Source organism: Pseudogymnoascus destructans (assembly GCF_001641265.1).
Source record: "Pseudogymnoascus destructans isolate 20631-21 unplaced genomic scaffold scaffold_1, whole genome shotgun sequence".
Classification (NCBI taxonomy): domain Eukaryota; kingdom Fungi; phylum Ascomycota; class Leotiomycetes; order Thelebolales; family Thelebolaceae; genus Pseudogymnoascus; species Pseudogymnoascus destructans.
In genome coordinates, this window is record NW_020167520.1 from 2,476,989 (window position 1) to 2,499,897 (window position 22,909).

At 48.5% G+C, this 22,909-nt stretch overlaps 7 protein-coding genes across 7 annotated transcripts; 3 read left to right on the forward strand and 4 right to left on the reverse strand.

Moving 5' to 3' along the window:
• Window positions 1–268: 268 nt before the first annotated feature.
• Window positions 269–3,219, reverse strand: VC83_00651 (uncharacterized protein). The gene is made up of 6 exons (XM_024464338.1): window positions 1,842–3,219; window positions 1,222–1,785; window positions 1,030–1,171; window positions 739–963; window positions 613–670; window positions 269–544 (listed from the first exon to the last, which is right to left on the reverse strand). The coding sequence occupies exons 1-6, from the start codon at window positions 2,455–2,457 to the stop codon at window positions 506–508; spliced, it is 1,644 nt and encodes a 547-aa protein (XP_024328423.1). The 5' UTR covers window positions 2,458–3,219; the 3' UTR covers window positions 269–505.
• On the reverse strand, window positions 3,220–5,796 carry VC83_00652 (uncharacterized protein). The gene is made up of 3 exons (XM_024464339.1): window positions 4,317–5,796; window positions 3,661–4,242; window positions 3,220–3,553 (listed from the first exon to the last, which is right to left on the reverse strand). Exons 1-3 carry the CDS (start codon window positions 5,310–5,312, stop codon window positions 3,362–3,364), a joined length of 1,770 nt encoding a protein of 589 aa, XP_024328424.1. The 5' UTR covers window positions 5,313–5,796; the 3' UTR covers window positions 3,220–3,361.
• VC83_00653 (uncharacterized protein) lies at window positions 5,797–6,946 on the forward strand. Its single transcript, XM_024464340.1, has 2 exons — window positions 5,797–6,168; window positions 6,219–6,946. Exons 1-2 carry the CDS (start codon window positions 5,938–5,940, stop codon window positions 6,612–6,614), a joined length of 627 nt encoding a protein of 208 aa, XP_024328425.1. The 5' UTR covers window positions 5,797–5,937; the 3' UTR covers window positions 6,615–6,946.
• Window positions 6,947–7,647: 701 nt separating this feature from the next.
• VC83_00654 (uncharacterized protein) lies at window positions 7,648–8,703 on the reverse strand (the record flags this gene model as incomplete). Its single annotated transcript, XM_024464341.1, has 1 exon — window positions 7,648–8,703. The coding sequence occupies one exon, from the start codon at window positions 8,701–8,703 to the stop codon at window positions 7,648–7,650; it is 1,056 nt and encodes a 351-aa protein (XP_024328418.1).
• Window positions 8,704–8,986: 283 nt separating this feature from the next.
• VC83_00655 (Nonribosomal Peptide Synthase (NRPS)) lies at window positions 8,987–16,934 on the forward strand. The gene is made up of 7 exons (XM_024464342.1): window positions 8,987–11,009; window positions 11,062–11,125; window positions 11,203–13,159; window positions 13,222–14,283; window positions 14,335–14,637; window positions 14,685–15,639; window positions 15,693–16,934. Exons 1-7 carry the CDS (start codon window positions 9,981–9,983, stop codon window positions 16,758–16,760), a joined length of 6,438 nt encoding a protein of 2,145 aa, XP_024328419.1. The 5' UTR covers window positions 8,987–9,980; the 3' UTR covers window positions 16,761–16,934.
• Window positions 16,935–17,125: 191 nt separating this feature from the next.
• On the forward strand, window positions 17,126–17,536 carry VC83_00656 (uncharacterized protein; the record flags this gene model as incomplete). Its single annotated transcript, XM_024464343.1, has 2 exons — window positions 17,126–17,175; window positions 17,233–17,536. 2 exons carry the CDS (start codon window positions 17,126–17,128, stop codon window positions 17,534–17,536), a joined length of 354 nt encoding a protein of 117 aa, XP_024328420.1.
• A 3,349-nt stretch (window positions 17,537–20,885) lies between these two features.
• On the reverse strand, window positions 20,886–21,788 carry VC83_00657 (uncharacterized protein; the record flags this gene model as incomplete). The annotated part of the gene is made up of 3 exons (XM_024464344.1): window positions 20,886–21,123; window positions 21,173–21,221; window positions 21,620–21,788. The coding sequence occupies 3 exons, from the start codon at window positions 21,786–21,788 to the stop codon at window positions 20,886–20,888; spliced, it is 456 nt and encodes a 151-aa protein (XP_024328421.1).
• Between the last annotated feature and the right edge of the window lie 1,121 nt (window positions 21,789–22,909).

Consider the following 22,909-nt stretch of genomic DNA (forward strand, 5'->3'; position numbering starts at 1 on the left):
TAGAAGGCATATTCGCCTCAGACGAAGTATCCAGTCACGCCACGTCTGACAGCGTCGCCACGTCCGACGGCGTCGCCACGTCTCATGTAGTAGCTAAGGAATAGCGTAATTAAAATTACCTTGCTGGGATCACAGTTCTCAGATCAACAGGGCTTACTTATAAGTAAATAACATCATCGAGAAACACCAGCAGCAGTACTGGAAAGCTCTACTACAATGAGTCTTCCCCTTTGGCCATTTGCACCTGCTCGCCAGCCTTCCGTAGTAATTTATAGAAAAGCAAATGGGTAAATTTTCGCACTGTCTATTCTATACGCTTAAACGCCCCATTCCCACATACTCTCGAAATCGAAGCACAAAATAAATAAAAACAAAAGGAAAAACGAAAACACAGGTTTGAAATGTAAACCTCAGTAAATACTGCAAACCCCTCCATCTTTATCCCTACGTCTTCTTCCCCATACAAACACATCAAATCAATGACATACGTATATATATCTACCGACTAGCTGCTTGCCCTTGTGGCATGGAAAGCTTTTCCGCGCTGTTGCAGTTGTTAGTTAGATAAATAATAGACAGGGGATAAGAGTTCATAGTTTGGAGAGAACCCACGTTGATAAACACCGATACCACAAGCGCCACCGCCGCAGCCACATACGCTGGGATAAACCTACATGACCACATCAGCCTCCTTCTTTCATAGTAATAATTCGGGGGGTACGAAAAATAATTACACACAACTTCCTCAAACTCCCCACAATTGCTGCCACCGCGTCATCCCTCAGCGCCACAGGGATAAGCTCAATGGCATTTGAACTGGTGCCGCTGATCACGACGCGAAGGTCTGCTTCCGAGAGAAGAGGCAGGAGAGAACGAAGGGAGGACAGAGCGGTGTTGATGAAGATTGCGCCACCGATGGAGAGACCGAAGACGATGCCGATGAATTGGGCGAGCATCATGAAGCTGGGACGTGTTAGCGAGAGAGCTAGTGTGGGATAATGGTAGGGAAGGGAATGAGAGAGAACTCACGCAATGGCATATGAGGTGTCAGAAGCTGGGACGACAGTCTGGATTGTCGCATAACCAGCCTGGATGAAGGCCCCAGCGCCGATGGCGACGAGAATCTCGTATCCGTAGATGTTGGCAACTCTCGTATTCTCATCAATGCGGGCTATCGCAATCATTAGCTAGAGCAACAGATACGCATGCAGGTAAACTCACAAAGCAACACATCCCCCACCAGTAACAGCGCACTACCAACAAGATACCAGGGCTGATAATACCCGAGCTTGCTCATGAAGAACCCCTGCGCCATAATAGTTGCACTCAACACAATGATCAGCGGTAACAGCCGCACCGCAGCCTCCAAAGCGTTATCGCCACGAGAGAACTGGAAGTACACAGGGATATAGTAGACTGGCAGGAATCCCGCAGCATTGCATCCAGCTGCCGCAATAAAGAGGAGACAGGCCTCCTTACTGCGGAGGAGGTGGGCGGGGAACATACGCTCTGATTTTGTCGTGAACAAGGCGAGTTTCTGCTGGATGGCGAAGAGGATGAGGAGAACGCCAGCGAGGACAAAGAGGACAATTATGGGAGCGCTGTCCCAGGAGTATAGGGCGTTGCCGAAGTTGATGGCCATAACGAGGCTGAGGATTGAGGCGATAGAGAGGGTGGCGCCGAGGAGGTCGAAGTTCTTACCGCGGGCAACGAAGGAGGTAGACGGGGACGGGTCAAAGGCGGGGAGGAGGAAGACGTAGACGGGGGCAAATAGTCCGCCGATTACTGTGGAATGTTAGATGTTGTTGTTTCCCAGATTGAAAGTAAAGGGAGGGACTCACTGAGATTCAGGTAGAACGCCCATCGCCAATTGACTTTGTCAAACCCACCGCCAACGACAGGTCCGAGGACCGTGCCAACTCCCCAAATCAGACCGACCATTGAGAGATAAGTTGGGCGCTCCGTATCACCCGTGTGCACGCTCAGAAGCGTCAAAATGCCAAAGTAGATTCCGTTTCCCGCCATGCCAAGCAACACTCTGCCCACAATCATCGCGCTCATATTCGGTGCGGCACCACACAGTGCCGATGCTGCGAGGAAGAGCACGACGGAGATGAGATATAAGTGTTTGGCGTTATATTTTCCGTAGAGCTTCCCCAGCGGCAAGACGGTGACAATAGAACCGACCATAAAACCGACGGAGAGCCATGGGAGGAGCGGCACAGCGTGGAACTCGTTGGCGATGGAGGGCACGAGATCAGCCACTATGGTGCCGTCAAGTGAGTACATGAACATGCTGCTCAAGACAGCGACAATGACGAGGAACCATTGGAAACCGTGGATTTGGCGGCCGGTGGGAGGAGATTCAGGTTCGGGTGCTTGCTCGATGTCTGCGTCAGCGCCAGGGATGGGGAGGGAGTGGATAGAGGATTTCTCGGTGGGATTTGGGGAAACCATTGTGACGGTGAGTGTTTGGTATGCCGTGTTAAGAGAGGTTGGGTGAGAGGTGAAGAAGAAAGGGGGCGGGAGGAAAACGAGAGAAGAGAAGTAAAGCACGAACGGTGACGGTGACGGGGAGTAAGGGAGCAAACAGGAAAGAATGCGCCAATGAAGAAAGTTGGATAAGAAAGAGAAAGAGACAACCACACAAACATAGACTCTTAGTTCCTTATGAGAAGCAAAGGCATTCGCGTTATTTTTCTTCAGCCCAGAGGTAAGTAACCAGTAGCTGACATGTAACTGCGCGCACACCAAGCGAATTGCTCAGCCTCGCCGTGATCTCATGTCCTTGGCGTGTGATTATCTACGTCTACCTATTTGATTTCTAATCATCCTTCGTACTTCCAGCCAGCTTTGTCCTTCCTCGTCGTCCCTCGATGGGGTAGGCTGTGGCTGGTAGAGTAGCACAACGGCTGATATATAAAGTGAGATGAAAGAACGAAGGGAGGGGGGGGGTTTATAGAAATTGATTGATAAGCCCTCAACGTGGCACAGCAGGGATATTCAAACAGGGGTAGGCGAGGTGGGAGATCCCCGCTTCCTTCCCCGCTTCCTTCCCCGCTCTATTCCCTGTCATTAACACGGCGGAACGAGTTTCATAATGAGTACAGATCGGGTACTCGTACGTGCATGCATGGAGCAGTGATGGTGTAACGCCGAACATGCACCGAACGGCCGAAAGCACGCCACGTACGTCTGCGATTCTGGCTTATCATGCGTCTGACATGGCGAGGAGACCCTACTAAGTTACTTTAAAATATGTATTATACAACGACAATAACACTCATTAAACGGAGATATAGAGAGGACAAATACCAACATCCAAAACAGAACACATAACAGCAGCGGCAACCGTCCGAGTTTAGGCATGCACTCTCTCCACAAAAATCATATCCATGCCACTCTGCTTCGTGAACCAGTGGCCCAGCACCTTCCATTCCTTCTCGGGATCGGCAAGGCGGAAGTCGTACATGCGAACTAGCGCAGGGATGAACTTGATGATCTCCATCATAGAGATGTTGCGACCGATGCAGACGCGAGGTCCGGCTCCGAACTGGACGGGGTATATTAGCCTTGTGTCACCAAGCCAAGGTAGAGAATGGGTGCCTATAGCCGCCCCAAAAAAAACAGTAACACAAACAAACGAGACGAGCCACTCACAGCCATATTGCACCTCTTCATCTCCCTCACCCTCTCCTCCCACGCCTCCCCCTCATTCTCCTCATCCAACCACCGCTCTGGCCGGAAACTCTCCGCATCCTCCCCATACACACTCTTATTCGCATGCATCACCCAGCTATTAACCCCCACAATTGTTCCCGCCGGGATATACTGCCCAGAGATCGTCACGCCCCCCTCCGGTACCTCGCGCTCCAGCACAAACCCCGTCGCCGCGTGCGCGCGCAGCGCTTCAGTGACTACGGCATTGAGGTAAGGGAGTTTCGTACCATCCGCGTATTTGACAGGGGACGTGAGAGCGCCGCTGTCGAAGGCCCCGTCGACCTCTGCTTGCAGGCGGGAGTGGGCGCGGGGGGTGCGGCAGAGGAAGTAGAGGATTGCGCGGAGACCGATGGCGGTGGAGTCGGAGCCGGCGATGAGGTTGGTGGTTGTGAGGGCAATGATTTCTTCGAAGGTGAGTTTGGAGGGGTCTTTTTCGGAGACTTCGAGAAGGCGGGCGAGGATGTCGCGGTGGGGTTTTGTGGTTGAGGGGGATTTGCGTTTGTTGATCATTTTGATGGCGAACTGGTGGGTGTTAGCTTGTGTAACTATTTGAGTGGGGGTTTTGTGAGCGAGGTTGGAAAGAGGTGGGGACTTACATTCTGAACCTCATTACTACTCTCCAGCGGCAATACATGCGGCAACACTGGATTCCCCAGCAAAAAGCGATGCATCCACGGTGCCTGCCCCACAACCGACAAATACGCCAACAGCCCATCAATCGTGCCAATACTCTTCCCCACATCCGTGCCCGTCTCCAGAAACCCAAGCTGCTCTGAAAAGTTGATCTCTCCTAGAGCATCGAAGGTGAAAAACTGCAGCCAAGACCCAATATCGAAGGCCTTCGTGCCACCAGCGCCAACCTCGTCAATGCGTTTCAGGAAAAGGTCAATAACGGGCTGCACGTGCGGCTCGAGATCAGCGAGGGCAGTCATGGAGTATGCTGTCACCGACGCGCGCTTCAGGCGTGCGTGGTACTGTTCCGAGCGCGTGGTAAACAAGTTCGCGAGAAGCTTGCCTTTATACAGCGCCTCAACGATAGGGTAGAAAGCCGTCTTCGAGTAAATCGGCTTAAACCCATAGATAGTTGACATCGCAGCTGGGTCATCGACGCTAATCATATTTGCACCCACACGGACAAGCGGGCCGTACTTGCGATGCGCGGCAATGTTGCGCTTTGGCATCTCTTCATGCCATGCCGCGCTGATTTTCCAAAAGTTGCTGAAGGTGCCGGAGAAGGGTCCGGGGATGTGGGAAAGCCCGGTGAGGTAGCGGTGGTAGAGGATGTAGGCGGTGAGGAGGAGGGGGATGTAGATGTAGGGGCGGAGAAGGGGGGTGAGGTAGGTGAGGTGGGGGAGGCGGTGGGAGTAGCTGTTGTGGAGGGAGGAAGGGGGGGGGGTGGAGTTTTCCATTCTGTATGCTGTGTTGGCGCCCTCAGAATATGAAATGTGATGAGGGGTAAAAGATAGATGTTGAAGAAGATAGAAGACAGTGAGCTTGAAGATCTTAACTTCAAAAATTGCGGGCTTTCGTGCATTCTTGAACAAACTCCAATGCGCCCCATCTCTGCAGTAGCCATTCTCCCTTTCAGCCATAGTCAAACACGTAAATCAGCCCTCTTCAAAATAAAACATGCCTTCTTCCCAAACCTCGCATTCACCAATCTCTAAAAACCGATGGTCACACAGAGCTGAGCCATCCAAGGCGAACCGCGCTCCACTCCCCGGCTGAATCTTCCTGCTCGCGCATGTCTGCCTTTCCAACCCCGTCTCTATCTCCGAGCGTAGGTAAAGCGAAAGACGGGGGAGGGTTCAACAAGCTTAGAAATGGGTATTATCAAATGCGTGATTATCTTCGTATCTTTTCCGGGCGTGCATGTATGCGCGATGTGGTGCAAAGTTGCACTGCTCGGTAAGCGGCGAGTTGGGATGACGCAGATGCCGGGAGTCGGGAGGAAGGGCTGGGGATGGAGATGGCCGGATTATGTGTTGGTGATGAGTGAGAATCGGGCAAGGTATACAGAGATCAGAGAACCATGGAATGTTGTGGTTTGTTGTTGGTAATCGACAACTCACTCGGCATAGACGCGTTCAGCAGATAAGTTTGGCTATTCCCTCCTGCCTCTGCATGATTCCTCAGATATCAACTGTTGAAGTCTGATTTTTCTCCCGTTCCAATTCAGCCCATCCAGCTTCTCCATTACGACGAAAACTAGCAATCATGTCTGCCCCCACTGAACCCCGCCCTGACCCATTCCGCCACACCTGCCTCGTCCCCTATGTCGAAGCTGCCACAGCACCGCCCGCCATCGCCGAAAAGATCAATGTCCTGCCCTTCCGTCGCAATATCTTCCTTCTTTTGGCGCACTCCCCCGGCTTGTTCCCACACATGATGGGGCTTATCGGCGGTTGCTTCAACAAGGATGTTCGCAAGATCCCCTTGCTAGACTGGGTAAGTCCTCTCACCTTGTACACCAGGTAAGAACCAGTTAACGGAAACAGCAACTCATCGTCCTCCGCACCGCCACCACCCTCGGTGCAAAATATGAATACGACGTCAACCTCCCCGTCGCCGAGATCTTCAACTTGGGCGAAGAAAAGATCGCCGCCATCGGCTGCACTGCCTTAAGTGTGCGCCAAGGCGAAGGCCCATGGACTGCCCGCCAGCGCGTAATCCTGCGAGTTGTGGATGAGCAGCTCGCGACCTACACCAATACCCCTGGCACGATCAAGGATGCGGTGGAGATCCTGGGCCATGCGGAGTTGGTGGAGGTGCTCATTATTTTGGGGACTTATTCCACACTTGCTAGGATCATTAATGGGTTGAGAATTGATGATGATCAGCCGGTCAGGCCGGAGGGGTTGGAGGACATGTTGAAGGCCAGTGTTACCGAGTAGAGCGGGGTGTGATGTGACAAACGCAAGTGCTGTGCGTTGATGATGTTTAGTTGCTTTTGGATTTTATTGATTTATTGATTTATTGATTTTGTTTTTGTTTTTGTTTTTACTTTTACTTTTACTTTTTATTTTATGAGACAGATGAGTTTACATTCCGTTCCAAAGTAACAGTAACAGTAACGAGACACAAAAAACACAAAGTAAGAAAATCTGCCCACCCGGTCATCGAGAATACAACATCCAACTTCCCGTACCTACTGCTCCGCTTTACCCATGCGCCACGAGGATCTTTTGTCGGAACAGTTACACATGGGGAGTTTGGTAATGGGGAGGAGCTGAAAGACGCCGTATTGGATATCTGATGCCAGGCTGATTATCAGCCGTTCTCGCCGTATCCTTGACGCGGAGACTGCCTCGCATGGCGAGCGTATGGCTTTTGTTATGGCCCGGGGGGGGTCACACGAGGAAACCCAGAAGCAGCGGGACAAAGATAGTAGTACAGAGCCTTAATTACGTGAGAAAATAGAGCTTAACAATCAACAGCTTTATTTTAGTGGGATATCACGAAAGCAGCTGCGATGGCGTCGGCGCCATATGATACTACAACAACAATAATACGGCTTATTCTTAAGGCATTTTTCATGGTGGTATTAGTACCAAAACGGTCATATTAAGAAACGTTTACAGGTAGAAATGGTAATAGTGAGAGCTACCAGCAGTCGGAAGTATACCAGTAGTGAGTAGTGAGTAGTAGCGGGATGATTGGATTTTCATCTTTGGAACGTAGAACACTCCAGGAGCGGCTGTAGATTCATTTGCGGCATATTCACGGTGCGGCTATAAACGAGCAAACATATCACTCTCATAATTCTGTATTACCGGCTACTCGAGTATAAAAACATAAGGACGTGTAACGATTCACTGCCCCTTGCCGTCTCACTATCGCCGAGTCCCAGCCTCCATGCTTCGCCCACCCTCCCGCTTCGGCTGCACTTGCCACGCGATCTATGTCCCGCAACCATCTGGCAGACCCCTACTCGAAGAGAATGATCTGCTTTCTCTGCCCCAGAGCACCGCTCTTGGCGCGCTCCACAGCCTCGAGAAGCCCCCCCTTGCTCCCCTTCGGGTCACCAACAGACCACTTCACCTTCTGTAAGCCAAGAGCGGGCAGCTGCAACTCTCCGCTGTTGAACAGCTCCACGAACCAGTTGAACAGGTCGACCTGCTCTTCAGCAGAGCGCAGCCCCACCTGCGCTGTCCCACGGAACCCCTTCATCGTCAGCTGCCGCGCAAACAGATCCGTGCGATCAATCGCGACAGAACCCCCTGCCGCCCCACTCAGGAAGCCCAGATGCACGTACGTCCCGCCCACGGCAAGAGCCTTGACTAGCCCGCGTCCGGAGGCCCCGAAGACCGAGTCCAGAGCGAGGGTGATGCGCTTATTTTTAACGCGGGCATCACCGGCGAGGGCACTCTCCATGATGACAATTTCAGCCCCGAGCTTATGGAGAGCCGTCTCAACTTTCTCCAGCTCGTAAGCCTCACGGTCCCGGACAACATTGATGACGTTAGCGCCTCGGCGGCGTGCGAACTGGATGACGAACTGAGCCAGGAGGGAGGTTCCGGCATTCTGGATGATGTAGTCACCCGGTTTCAAGGCTCTCATGTCCTCCACGAGGCAGAATGCAGGGGCAATCCCAATGCGGAGGATAGATGCGAAAGCCAGGTCCGTAGGACGTGTAACCTTCTGGAGTGACGCAGCGTCGAGCACAGCATGGGTGCGCCAAGTGCCCGTCCCGAACTTGCTCGGCACAACGAGATCGCCGAGAGAGAGACTGGTGACGCTTCTTCCGACCTTGAGGACCTCGCCCACGCCGTCGTAGCCAAGGATGGGCTCGTCGAGGTGGGTGTGGGATGGCTTAACCGGGTAGACGCCTGCGAGCACGAGGATGTCAAGGGGGTTGATTGGGGCTGCGAGCATTTTGATGATAACCTCGTTGGCCTCGAGGTCATCAACAAAATATCGTTGGGCGTGGAAGTTCACAGCTGGCACCTGGGTGCCGCTTGCGATGGTGAGAACTTGGGCCATGGTGAATGTGAATAATGGTGAAATTGATTTATGTCTGGAAAACGTGTGATTTGAATGTAAGATCTTAGATTATTTAGTGAGCAGAGTTAGGATAAAGTGAAAGAGGAACAAAGAAGAGAATATTTGAAGTGTAGTTAGTGGTGGGCAGCACAGTGAAGTCGTGGTTGTTTGTTTGTGGTCTCGGCAAAATCCACCACATTACAAATTACAAAGCAACTCCATGAACACATGCTTACAAAGTACAAACAGTTTCTGTGCAAGTTTACTAGAATGATCACAAAAGTGCCCCCGGACAATCTAGCTGTTGTCCTTTGTTCCTTCCTCTCTTCTCTTTGCGTTCCAATTTTCATTCCTGCTATAATCTCTTCTCATGATGTCAGCTACGGGTTGATTATGGCGCTGTGTGCCGCTCTGCCATCACACACACAGAGCATAAACGGGTCCTCTATCGGGACAAGATGGAGTGAGAAGCTTAGTATATTCCGCGCCTAACCCTTAATTGTCACACGTTTTACCCCCCATCTTATGTTGCTTGCCGTGTATTACACTCCAGCTTGGCGCTCTGGCCGAATCTTCTACCAGATCAAGGCATCCCTGTGAAGGCTCAGCGACTCATCCTATCCGTCTGCCTCTTTACGTCTGAATTCGTAACTCTCAGCTCTGACTGGATCCTGAAACAGCAAGGGGCTATAAGCCTCGTAATGGCTGTGATTTCTAAGACCACAATCTCGGTACCTTGAAGCAGTCATACCACGTTTTTAGCCCAAGGGGCTGAATCTGCCTGGTCAGCTACCATCGATTACAGCGTCTCGGAATATCCCCGCACCTCCTACGCTGGCTAACTCGGATTTACGCGGAGCATCTACTCAGACGGGGAAATAGCCGCGGGGCTATGGATCTCTCCATGTCCCTTTTTGCTTGCATGGAAAGCCACCAATGCCGATTTGTCGTATTCTCAGATTGACCTGACATCTCATCCCGAGCACATCAGCACCGCTTTTGGGCTGGATGTTGCTAGTCATGAGCCGAACTGCAAGGCCTATTGAAGATGAGGCTGTAATATTGCAGCTGTCGATGAGGAAGGTGGGGGTGTTCGTTTCGGGGTGGATTATCTGGAAGGGTTGTCTAGATTGTAGAATATATAACGGTGATATATCCTCTCTCTTTTGCCGTTCTAGAATATCAATCACGAGCAAGCACAACTTTTATCTCATTTCGTTTCTCCTCTTTGCCTTTTGACTTCTTCTCTTTGCCTTTCACTTTAACTAGCAATCGAGATGGCTATTCAAGTTGTGCAGCGATCCCCTGCCACGGTGTTTCTCAGGGGCCGCAAGCTCTTCCTTGAGTTGGAGCTTGATCAAGTCTCAGGCTTTGAGGACATATTCAAAGCCCTCAATTCTTCCGCATCCGATATCGAAGCCTTGACGGCTGGGTCAGATGGTCTCGTCCACTCGTTGTTTGAGAGACAGGCCAAGAAGACTCCGAATGCCATCGCCGTTCAGTTCGAGAACCAAGATGAGCTGACCTACCAGAAGCTTAACGAAACTGCCAATGGTATGGCACGGCAGTTGTCTTGGGCCAAAAATACCATTGTGCCCATTGCCGTCTCTAGGTCTATAAACCTGATTGTTGCCTTACTGGCAGTTTTGAAGGCCGGAGCAGCCTACGTGCTCCTCTCAACTGACTCACCTGCGGAGCGGAATCGGTTTATTGTTAACGACACCAAGGCATTATTTGTCATCACCGATTCCACAACTGAAGGAAGCTTCAAGCCTACACAAGAAGTATCTATCGAGCATCTTGTCACCGTATCCCAGGCAATGAGCCCAAAATATCTCACCAATGTCAACAATTACCAAGACCCGTCAGACACCGCCTATGTCATCTACACGTCCGGCACGACTGGGCACCCTAAAGGTGTCATTCTTCCGCACTCCGCTGCCCATACTGGGATATCTGCACTCCCCGATTTGGATTCATCACGACCATTCAGACAGTTGCTCTGCCATTCTCCTATCTTCAGCGCCGCACAGCGCACCATCCTTGGGGCCCTATGCCGTGGTGGCACATTATGCCTTGCCAGCAAAGAGAATATCACCCTGTATCTAAGCGACACCATCGAGGGAATGGGCATCTCGTCACTTGAGATTACACCAAGCATGCTCAAGCTCATCGATCCATCAAGTGCGGCTTCAGCTATCAAAAGGATCACACTCGGTGGCGAAGCCGTCGGCCCGGAACTTGTTGAGACTTGGGCAGGAAAGGTCGAGCTGGTCAGTGCATATGGTCTTAGCGAATGCACTCAGGTATGATGTGCCAATCCTAGAGCAGAAACGACGGAATACTAACTAATAGTAGTTAAATATGCGACATCTTCTGAAGCCCGGTCATTCGGCACGAACTATTGGAATGCCCTCAGACAGTACGTAACATTCGGGGATGATGCCCCTTACATGCGGAGTACTTTTTGATATGAAGCTCTCACTAACCGTGACACAGGCACAACATATATCGTACTTGCTCCGAATACCCTCAACCGCGTGCCACCAATGACCCCTGGCGAGCTATGCCTTGGCGGAGACCAACTTGGCAAGGGGTATCTTAACCTTCCGGAGAAAACTCGGGAAGTCTTCATCAACAATCCCTACGGAGCTGGACGCCTCTATCGGACAGGTGACATGGTCATTGAGAATGATGACGGAACAATCGAGCTTATTGGCAGAATCGACCAGCAGACAAAGATTGACGGCCAACGAGTAGAGCCAAGCGAGTCAAACTTCATAATTCAGGTCCAACCTGGCGTCGTCCAATCCAGTGTCGTGTCGGCCGTTGTCCTCAATAGAAACTCTTTAGTTGGAGTTATCGTGCCCGAGAAAGGGAAAGAGTGGGCGTCTCTCATCAGAGAGATACGCTTGGAGCTGGGAGCTCTGCTCCCTCATTATGCCATCCCTCGATACTGGGTTCAACGCGAAGAATTGCCTCTCACAGCGAGCGGGAAAGTTGACATATCCAGCCTCCAAAAGGCGGTTGAAGCGATGGACGCAAACAAGCTGATCACATTGTCTATCACGCCATCAATCCTTACGCCACAATCGTCACATGCATCACTCCGACTCGCAGAAGCCAATGACAAACTTGAAATCGGTTCCGATGCCAAGATTGCCGAGGCAATTGCTGCTGCTCTCTCTATATCGCCAGACACGGTTGATCTCAGTGTTTCATTCCAGGAGCTTGGTGGCTCGTCCCTGGACGCCATTGTTGTAGCATCCAACCTGAGAAAAATTGATATTCACATCTCCGTTTCGGATATCCTACAATCCGGGTCGATAAGGCAGATGCTTGATTGCCAAACTGAGCCAAATTTGGAGATTACCACCCGGCCAGCGCCTTTCTCTTTACTCCCACAAGGAGCAAAGATTAATCTAGCGGGGCTTGAAGATGCTTATCCTGTCACGCCGCTTCAGGAGGGCATCCTGGCAGACTCCATCTTGGGCACTGTCAACTATGTCTATCAGCGCACTTATAAGTTGCAGGGCGTCAGCTCTTCTCAGGTAGAGGCGGCAATGAATGAAGTTTTAGCTCGCAGCAGTATGCTACGAACTGTGTTTTACCCACACAAACGGAGCTTCGTTCAGGCGGTTAAGAAGACCGCAGAAATCCCTTGGACAGTCATGAAAGGGGCTTCATTGGACAGTGTCATGAGCGAATCAAGCAAAGAGGAAATGCCTCTCGATGAGCCTCTTATCAGAGCTACCGTGATTGACGAAGAGGTTCTTCTCCTCGAGATGCACCACAGCCTGTTCGACTTCTGGTCCAGCCAATTCGTTATCCAGGATACAATTGCAGTCTTGCAAGGGAAACCAACGATTCCTCGCCTGCCTTTCAGTTCATACGTCGCCTTTCAGCAACGCACGCACAATGAGAAGGCCAAGGAATTCTGGAGAGGCTATCTTCAGTCGGCCACGCCAACCGTCGTTAATCTGGGGATTAGTGCACAGGCTACTGAGCCTTTCGCCTTAAAATCCACAATTGACCATGGTTTGACAGAATATAGCCACGATTATGGTATAACCATGGGTGCTTTCATCCATGCCGCCTGGGCTCTAACTCTTGCTTCGATACTCAATACACGAGACGTAACCTTCGTCGCAGCATTTTCGGGACGAGATGCCGACCTAGACGGAATCTTGTCACTGGATGGCCCGACACTCAATACCGTACCTATGCGAGTGCAAGTAGACGAGACGCTGCAGGCAGTGGACTTTGCAAAGACTGTGCAAAGCAATCTTTGGATACTATCCAAATTTGCCCACTCTGGCATGCGAAATGCCCTGACGGAGGGATCCTTGAAGCCAAGTAATTTCAACACTATGGTTAATATACTTGTCAAGCAAGATGATTCTCTCGCCGCTGGTCCATTGGTGCCAATTGTTACCCACGGAGACAATTTCACGCAGTGAGTGGTCCCCTTTCATTTTGTATTTCTTCGATCATTGTTCAAACTGACACGGCAATTAGATACATCACCATTGAGATCAGCGAAACAGACCCAACGTCAGTCAAGATGCTAGTTCCTTTCGCTGCAGATTTGCTTTCCGCCGAGACTTTACTAGGCAGATTTGTTCAAATCGTGGGTGGCATGATCGGCAATCCCGAGGGGGTCGCAGCCCAGATGCCTAATGAAGACTCGACCGAAGACATTCCAAGGGTCATAACATCATATCCAGAATTTGGACTTGCGCATGCTGCTTTCGAGTCTTTTGCAGCCTCTACTCCGTCAAAGTCTGCGATTCGCACTGCCTCAGGAGAGATGCTGTCCTACGCAGAGCTCAATGGAAAGGCCAATAGCTTTGCTGCCTGGCTTATTTCTGAAGGTGTCCAGCATGGTGAGATGATTCCTCTCTACATGGAAAAATCGACAGAAACCTTGATCTCTATCCTCGGCATCATTAAAGCTGGAGCTTCCTTCACACCTCTTGATCCACTCAATCTGCATGATAGAAACGCATTCATAGTTAAAGATGTCGAGGCGAAGCGAATTGTCACAGATGAACACAACAGAAGCGCTTGTGCATCGTTTGGTGTTGAAATGATTATCACCGAGGACATGGAGCTCCCGTCCGACTCTTCACAGAACCCTGTGATTCCAGAGCTCACTCCAGAAAGCGTAATTTACGCAATCTACACTTCTGGTTCAACGGGATTGCCAAAGGGTGTCCTTGTACAGCACTCAGCTGTGACTGCTTCGACCGAGGGTATGATTGAAGCCACGGCGGTGACTTCCGACTGGAATGCTTTGTGGGTCCTCAATTATGTTTTCGATGCTTCTTATTATGATGTTTTCACCATCTTTTCCGCCGGGGCGACTTTATGCCTTGCACCACAAGACGAGCTGCTGTCAAACCTTGCCAGCTATATCAACGAAATGGAGATCGAGCAGGTGATGCTCACACCGACAATTACCAAGCTCATTTCTGGTGGGCCAGCAGAAGTGCCCGGTCTGAAGGTGCTGAATGTCTGCGGCGAGAAAATTGATGTGAACATCCTGAACTGGGCGCAAAGCATAGATGTTTATAACGGGTAAGTGTCCTCGACAGATCGAGGTACCCAGCACGGCTAACCAGATTCCAGCTATGGTCCCACCGAAGCCACGATTCTAATGACTGTTTCGCATGTAAAGCCAGACGGCAGTCTTAACAGTATCGGATACCCATTGAAGCATGTTACAGCGACCATTGTCTCGCCCCAAGCTGGTAACTTGGAGCCTGTACCGCGTGGTACTGTGGGAGAGCTCTGTGTTCGCGGACCGCAACTTGCAAAGGGATACCTCAATCGCCCAGAGCAAACAGCTACAGCCTTTGTCCGCGACACAGATGGAGAGCCTCTATATAGAACCGGAGACTTGGCACGATGGGCGGATGATGGTAGCCTTGAGTACGTATACCCATCCCATCAATTATCTACCATTAACTGTGCCACAGATGTCTCGGCCGAAAGGATTATCAGATCAAGCTTAACGGTTTCCGTATTGAGCTTGGTGAGATTGAAAACGCAATCCTCGTAACTGAGGAAGTCGACGCTGCTATCGTGTCCGTTGCTGAAGTACACGGAAAGCGCCAGCTTGTTGCATTCTGCATCTTCAAGGGCGACCATCTTCCGAATAACACAGCAATGCTACCAGCGGACGACTACTCGGATCGTATTATGGGCCTCTCATCTCGGCTTACGACACTCTCGCACTATATGGTGCCAAGCCTCTTCCTGCCTTTCAGTAGTTTCCCAACTCTCCCGTCAGGAAAGTCAAATAGGAAGGCCCTCATAGCAGTTGCGGAGCAGATGACGAATGCCGAGATTACGACATATCTGCCTCGTGATAATGGCTCGGATGAATTCGTGGATGCCTCAACTGAAGAAGAGATGGTGATGCGAGAGGCGTGGGCGTCGGTTCTCGACGAGCCTGAGGAATCAATCGGTGCGAGTTCCATCTTCCTCAGTCTTGGAGGAGACTCAATATCCGCCATTAATGTTGTTGCTGCCTGTCGGAAGCTGTCCTATAACATCTCCGTATCCCATATTCTCTCCAACCCAACTCTCCGAGAACAGGCGAAAAATCTCAAGGCAGCACAAAAGAAGAAAGTCGTCGCAGAAGTCAAGTATGAGACTCCGCAATCATTGTTATCGGCCATGGGAAATGCCGGCATCGATTTCCATCAATATATTGAGGATGTTTATCCTTGTGGTGCTGGTCAGATTGAGTTCTTGACTCAAGGGCACAAGAAGCAACAGTTCTGGAATCTCACTGCTTGTCGAGAACTCCCTCCACACTTCGATCTCCAGCTCTGGAAAGATACCACGAGAGAGCTGACAGCCAGAAATCAAATCTTGAGAACAATGTACTTCCAAGCCGATCAAAATGATCAATCATCTTGGTATCAGGTAAGTCCACAATAACTATGAAAAATTGACAGCATCATCTAACAGTATTATAGATCATCGTCAGAGAGCCGGTAATGGGCTTCGAACACATCTTCTACGCAACTGATGCAGAGAAGCTGGGGCACATGGAGGGCCTGCGGGACGGGCTCTTTACCTTTGGCAGGCCCAATATCAAGTATAGGCTCCTCCAGTCTCTAACAGACGGCACGAGGACACTCTGCATCAAGGTAGATCACAGCTCATATGACGGAACTCTCCTCCGAATTTTCGACGACCAATTCAGGGCCATCGCTCGTGGCGACACTAATATCCCTCCTGTCAACTCATTTAAGAAATTCATTGACTGGGCACATGGTGTCGATCGAATCGAGGCACTGCGATACTGGAAGCGTTCTCTCCATTCATACACTCCCGGCCACAACCTACCACTTCAGCCTATTTCAGATCGATTGAAGTTTGCCGTGGTGAACGCAGACGTAGATACCACTGCAGCTGCCTTTGGCGTCACAGCCTCAACCGTCTTCCAAGCTGCCTATTCAATTGTTGCGGGCAAGCTGACCGGAGGCAACGACGTACTGGTGGACAACCTTCTCACTGGCCGCAACGCAGACGTTGAGAACCCACAAACCTTGAATGGTGCATGTGCTAACTTCCTGCCCTTCCGTTCGAAGCTGTCCAGCAAGGAGTCGATCGCCAAGTTCCTGAAGGACACGCAGGCACAGTTCTGGGACACGACTGAGCATGGCGCAGTTGGTCTTAATGACGTGTATAAGACGTTGAATAGAGATAGGCAGGTGCACTCTGCAAAGCTGCTCTATTGCTTTCAGCCATTTGAGCCTGCTCCTGCGACGGCCAAACCTGATCCTATGAGGTGGATCGTCATGGCTCAGAGCAAAGTCTTCATGACCATTAACTATGCCTTGATGGTAGAGGTCCAGAAGACTGCAAAGGGTCACCGGTTTAAGCTTCAATGGGATAGCACGGCCTTGAACGATGAGCAAGCTGACAAGTTTGCCGAGCTGTTCAGCGCGGTTTTGACAATGATGGGCGAGAACAAAGATGGGCGACTAGCTAAGTTGATGGGTATTGAGACGGATTTAGAAGCTTTGTGGAAGGCCTAAAATTGATATGGTTATGGTTTGTTTCTTGTCTCTTTTGTGGCTTTTTATGTTCTCAGCAGTTTGCCATCTTTTATTTATGAGAGAATGTTCATCTCGTTTATAGAATTGTCTCGAGCTTTATCTGCTTTGTTAGATTCATTATACATGCACAAAAATAAATTTAGTACTTATCCACATTCATATGTTTGCTAAATGGTAACTTACCACATTTAATTCTATAAGCTATTATCTGTACTTTCGAATTTAACTTCCTCCCCCAGCTCATCTATCCCCCATTTACGCTAGTCCTACCAATCTTATTAGGCATCTGCAACACCATTGCAATTCAAATCTCTACATCAAGCATATGAAATGGCAGATAACAGATGCCAACACGTGGCGACTACTTTGTCCAAGGACGAAATTCTACAGCTATGTCGAAAGTTTGCATCTATTTACATAAACAATATCGTACTAACTACCCAGAACGCAGATTAGAGGTTATGGAACGTGAGCTTCTAGACTTCAAGCAAAAGCTATGTGAGCTGTCTACTGGAATTCAAGAAAAAAGAAGCACTGTCCTTCAGCTATGCAACCGCGCAAATGCAATCCGTCTTGCAGGCATTAGACATCGTGTCACTGAAGCTGTCGACTACGAGTTAAAGGCTGCTGCCCTTTTCGGAGAAACGATGAGCCCCCAGATCCAACTAAGAGATGCCTTCCTTCAGGAACACAACCGGGTTGGAGATTTTACACAAGAGATCGCTAAAGCTGAAAACGGTGACAGCGATGATTGATGTGCTACTGTAACGATGTACGGTTACGCTCGCGCTACATTCCACTGAGCCAAAAAGACTATAGTATTCCAGCTCGGTGGAATACGCGTAACACGCTATATATACAACGCACTGTAACGGTTGGCACCCCGTTACAGCTACGAAGGCAAGTTTAAATTGTCGCTTTAGTTATAATAATTCACTGACATTAACTAGACTGCAAAAGAAAAATAGAGTCAGCCTGCCATATGGCCATTCTCTCGCTTCATCGTTAGTTTTCAAATATCTCGTGCTTTGATGCATTTAGCTAATTATTATAGTGAATACACTTAATAAGGACTCAGAGGGAATTGGTATCACGGCGCGGAAGTGTAATGATGTACGGTTACGCTCGCGCTACATCCCACTGAGCCAAAAAGACTACAGTATTCCGGCTAGGCTGCGCACTACTCGCTCAATACTCGGCTCACTCGCTCAGTGGGTTACTCAGCTGGGTGAGTAGCTGAACCTTTTACTCGACTCGGTGAGTGAGGTCAATACTCAGTTACTCTGTAAAAACCCGGTGAGTACTCGGCTATCACGTGTAAGATTTATGCATCATGTGAACAGTCCCTCATACGATTAATACTGTTTTATGGTTAAGTTAAAGTATTACATCTATTAGCATCACTCTCGCCATCTCTAGTAAGCTGTGAGAACGAATCATGTATATTCCTCTATCTAAGTACCATGATTATCAGAAGATTATTAGAACGCTATTATCTATTATATATGCTTAAGAACATCCCTCCACCTTGCTTGATGAGGCCGGCCAGACCTACTAATACCTAAAGTATTTATAGGGTCTTGATGAGGATCCTCGACTGAGCGGAACGAGCTATGAGTCAAGATAACTGTGTATAGAACTTGTTCATAAAATGTCTCTTGTGTGAGAATATGATCTTATTATAGGTATTAACCTACATAATTCTGGTAATAATCTGGTAATCCTTACTTGTTGAGGTTGCATTTGATTGATTCGCATTTGATAGAGACTATCCTTCCCATCTGTGACTTCTTTTTGCAAATGTCTGATGCAAGATGTGTTGCCATAGACTTTGGGCCAGCAGACTTGATTGCAGGATGCGTAAGGGCCTTCGAACAATAAGTACAAATAACACATGGTTCTCCAGAAAGCCAGTCTGCTCCTTGGTGATAACTTCTCCAGTATTGAGAACTCCAGTTGGTTGAATCCCATGCAATCTTCATAAGGAGTTTTGTAGTATGATCTGAGTGTTGTTCATACCATCGTGATAGCTTCCACCACTCAATGAATATATCGTGTGTATCCTTAGTCCATTTGACGAATTGGTTTAACTTGCCAATATATTCAAGGCCTGCAGGGACTTTGTAAGGATGCCTGTCCCTCAGTGATGGAAAGGATCTGAGTCGGGCAGGTTACGGTCACATGATAAGAGTTAAGGCAGGTTAGCTGAGTCGGACCCGTTTCGGGTACTTAAGGAGATTGACCCAACGGGGGTTCCTCTCTTCATCTTTTTTGTATCCTTCGTAGTAGACCTATAGGATAGCATCCGTTTAGCCTCTGACTCGCACTCTCATATGCTATTACTGTGAGCTGGGTGCCCTGTGTCCTTACAGACTTGATTTAATGAGGATAGTCGTTGAGAAGACGGAAAAGAGTCTGAGAATACTGTCAGAATCAAACAACTCTGAGTATTGAGATGGCATTTGGCAAATTGCTCGATTATCAGAAGGTTACCAGAAGTCTGGCTACGATGAAGTACTTAAATACCTGGTTTTCCAACGCGAAAGGTACTCCAGCGCTATAACTTTAGCAACTCAAGTTCTCCTCTACTCTAGCTCCAGGAACAACATATCCTGTGCAGCTGATACCTTAGCCCACTTTTCCTTATCAAACTTCTTAGAGTAGACAAGTAAGAACGCCTCTTTGAAGCTAGAACTATGAGTGGATATTTGCAACCATCCATTGTCGACAAGATTGTAAGACTTTGGATACCACTGCACAGGTCCTGGTAATTAGGCCCACTTTCCAAACTGCCTGCTCGTACAAACAGAAATATTTATGTGGTGGGATAACCTCGTGAAAAGTGCTATAATAAACAATTAGTATTGCCAGAAGATTGCTAGGATGATCAGAGACGTACCCTTCCTCTACATCAATCCACGGCATATACTCAAAGAGACGCTCAGGCTTCTTTCTCAGCTTTCCAGCCTTTCTCGTATATGAGTGGATACAGCTATCCCAGAAATGTTGCCACTTGCGGAAATTGGACTCTTCATGGGCCTATCAACTATTAGTATCACCAGAAGATTACCAGATTATTGTAATGGTGGGTGCACCAGATGTGAGAATCTAGCCACCCAAGGAAGGGATGAATTTACTAAGACAACACACTGTCTTAGAAAACAGAGCCAAAGGGTTGTAGCTTAGACTATTCCACAACGCAGCAATCAGGTGTGTGATGTAGTGAAGTGGTTCAGACAAGTTGCAACAAATGTTGAGTCTGGGAACTCAGGGGTAAGTCAGAGGTTAACACCTCACTGACTTTTCAGAAACAAGGAGTAACAAGATGAATGCTTGGAAGCTTGGAAAAGACGTGGAAGTATGTGATAGTCAATTTACTGTATTGTCTGCTTGCCCTTTCTTAAGGAAAGGGCAATCCTATTTATGCTAAAGGAGTGTAGTTCTCTCATTTTCCAAGACTTTCCATGACTTACCAGGCTTGGTAACTGTAGTCGACGTAAGAGAATCCCATAGAACCATCTCTTAGGTTCGTAGCCTATAGGAAGTAAAAGGAGGTCCAAGGTCAGAGTACCCCTATAGACAAATTATGTCATAGACAAATTATGTCATAGACAAATTATGTCATAACTTAACCAATCTTGTGGGTAACTAAAGAGCGATGACATGTAATGAATCATAGAGGTTCGTAGGAGCTTTTAGAGCTATCGTTCATGCTCCTAGGCCTCTAGTTGGTAGAGATATGTCATGTGGTAGTATGAGTGATGTCATGTAATGAATCATAGAGGGTTGTAGAGATATGCTATGTGGTAATATCGGCCCAGTAACTAAGGAGCGATGACGTGTAATGAATCATAGATGGTTGTAGCAATCGTTGAGTAGTATTGCTCTTGTTGTTGGTGTGATAAGCCAAAATATGTATAGTGACTTGTAGGTTTGAGGAGGAGATTTCCAAGTTTGCTCTTGAGTTTGATAGCAAACTGAGTGCAACGAATGTCAGTATGACAATTATGAGGTAGTATACATCAATGTGCGCTTGAGTTAAAAGAGCCTGGGTGCTAGTGATCTCTTCATCGGAAAGCTCATCTGGTAGAACAGCCTCGTCATTTAAAATATCTCGCGCTGTAACATAAGCTCCAACTCCAAATCGTCTTCAACCTCAGTATCCTCCCATTCGCTGTTATGATTGTCATCGATTGGAATACTTGAGATACCCTCAAATGCAGCAAGCTCAGACAGAAGTTGTTTGGGCGGAGTAGATGGTGGGGCTTGTGGAGAAGAAGAGGCGCTAATATTCTTGACTTTCTGATTCGCAATGCAAGATGCATGGGTACCCTTCTCAGTCCTGTTTATAGTTAGATTGAGGCTACCAGAGATTACCAGAAGGGACTTACCGAACACAAATACGCTCAACCTTCAATTCATTCTGTAGACGTGTCTTGTCTTCAGTAGAGGCAGCGATATACTTTGTGTAATGACACAGGGCACCCAGCTCACAGTAATAGCATATGAGAGTGCGAGTTGGAGGCTAAAAGGATGCTATCCTATAGGTCTACTACGAAGGATACAAAAAAGATGAAGGGGGAACCCTGTTAAGTTTGTTTCCTTAAGTACCCGAAACGGGCCCGACTCGGTTATCCCAACCCTAGCCCTGAACCTTCCACCGCAACAGGTCCGCATCGACCCTGAACCCTACACCCTTACCGTCCCCCACTATAGTGTAACTCGCTATGTCCTCCTCTACTGGTCCGAAACCACACCAAGTCGGATTTCATGCTTGTGGTGACCGTAACAGCTCTGAGGCGGGTTCTTCGAGTATCTAGGTAAGGAGGCATCCTTACACTTTGCAGACTTATATAACTTCTTTAAGTAGTAGCTCAGATCAGCATGGTCAGCCTTGAGTGCTAAGTGAACAGCCTTCTCATCTTCAGTAAGGTTGGAGACGCAGTTGCGAGCTTTGATAGTATTCGCATTAGTGGAGAGTTCTTCATGTGCCTTGAGTTTCGCCATACTAACTAAACACGTGATTAGCAGAGATCTCCAGAAGTTCTGGCTATAGAATCAAGATAATAAACTTAGTTGAAGTCCTAGAGAAGAGGTAAAGGCTCAAAAGGGAAGAAGAATGTGTAGATCGGAGAGTAACCAAGGAAGGTGGTTCTAAGGTCATGATTATTTTAAAGTTGCAAACAAAAATATTTGTGAAGGAATATTCACCTACAAAGAATTACTGTTCCAAAAACAACACCACAATGCGCACCTTCATATAAAACACATACCTTTCAACCTCTACCTCTTTACTATACTCTTCTTCTGCAATATTCTTTCTACAAACTCACTGTAAGTACACATATCTTTTGATCTACTTCTTTATCTTGTGTTTACTTTACTAACTCACCTTGATATTAGCAAATGACTCGTACCAAGCAAACTGCTAGGAGATCAACTGGCGGCATAGCACCAAGGATGCCACTTGGATTACGGGCTGGCTCTGGGCTTGGCGGAAAGGGACAGGAAAAGGCTGTGGGCACAGCAAGAAAAGCTCCAGTTTGCTCATCTCAAGCTAGCAACAATCATGCTCAGAAGGCCACGCGCTGCACAAAGTCTAGTAAGAGGATTACCAGAGGATTACCAGAGGATTACCAGAACTCTCTAATAAACATATAGGCACCAAGGCTCTCCGCGATATCAGAAGACAGCAACTTGATACTAGCTCCCATTCCAGCGTCTTGTTAGGGAAATCACAGAAGACTTCAAGTCCAATCTTCGCTTCCAGCAATCTGCTATCCTAGCTCTTTAGGAAGCTGCTGAATGCTTCCTCATTCGAGAATTTGAGAGTATGATGTTTAAACATAGTGACAGGGACATACTAACAGTTATAGTGACAAACCTCCTCGCTATTCATGCGAAGAGAGTGACAATTCAGGCAAAGGGTATGATATTGGTTCGGCGTTTGCAGGATATGATGTTTAAGCTGTGGGCTTAATCGATGGAAATGTCTCTCACCCAGGAATGAAGGTCAGATGAGTTCTGGCAACCATCTGGTAACCTGGTACCTAAAGGCCAAAGGTTATAGTGTGGAATAGGACATCAACAATATGGGAATGGAGTTGGAGTTATGGCGTCTTGATCAA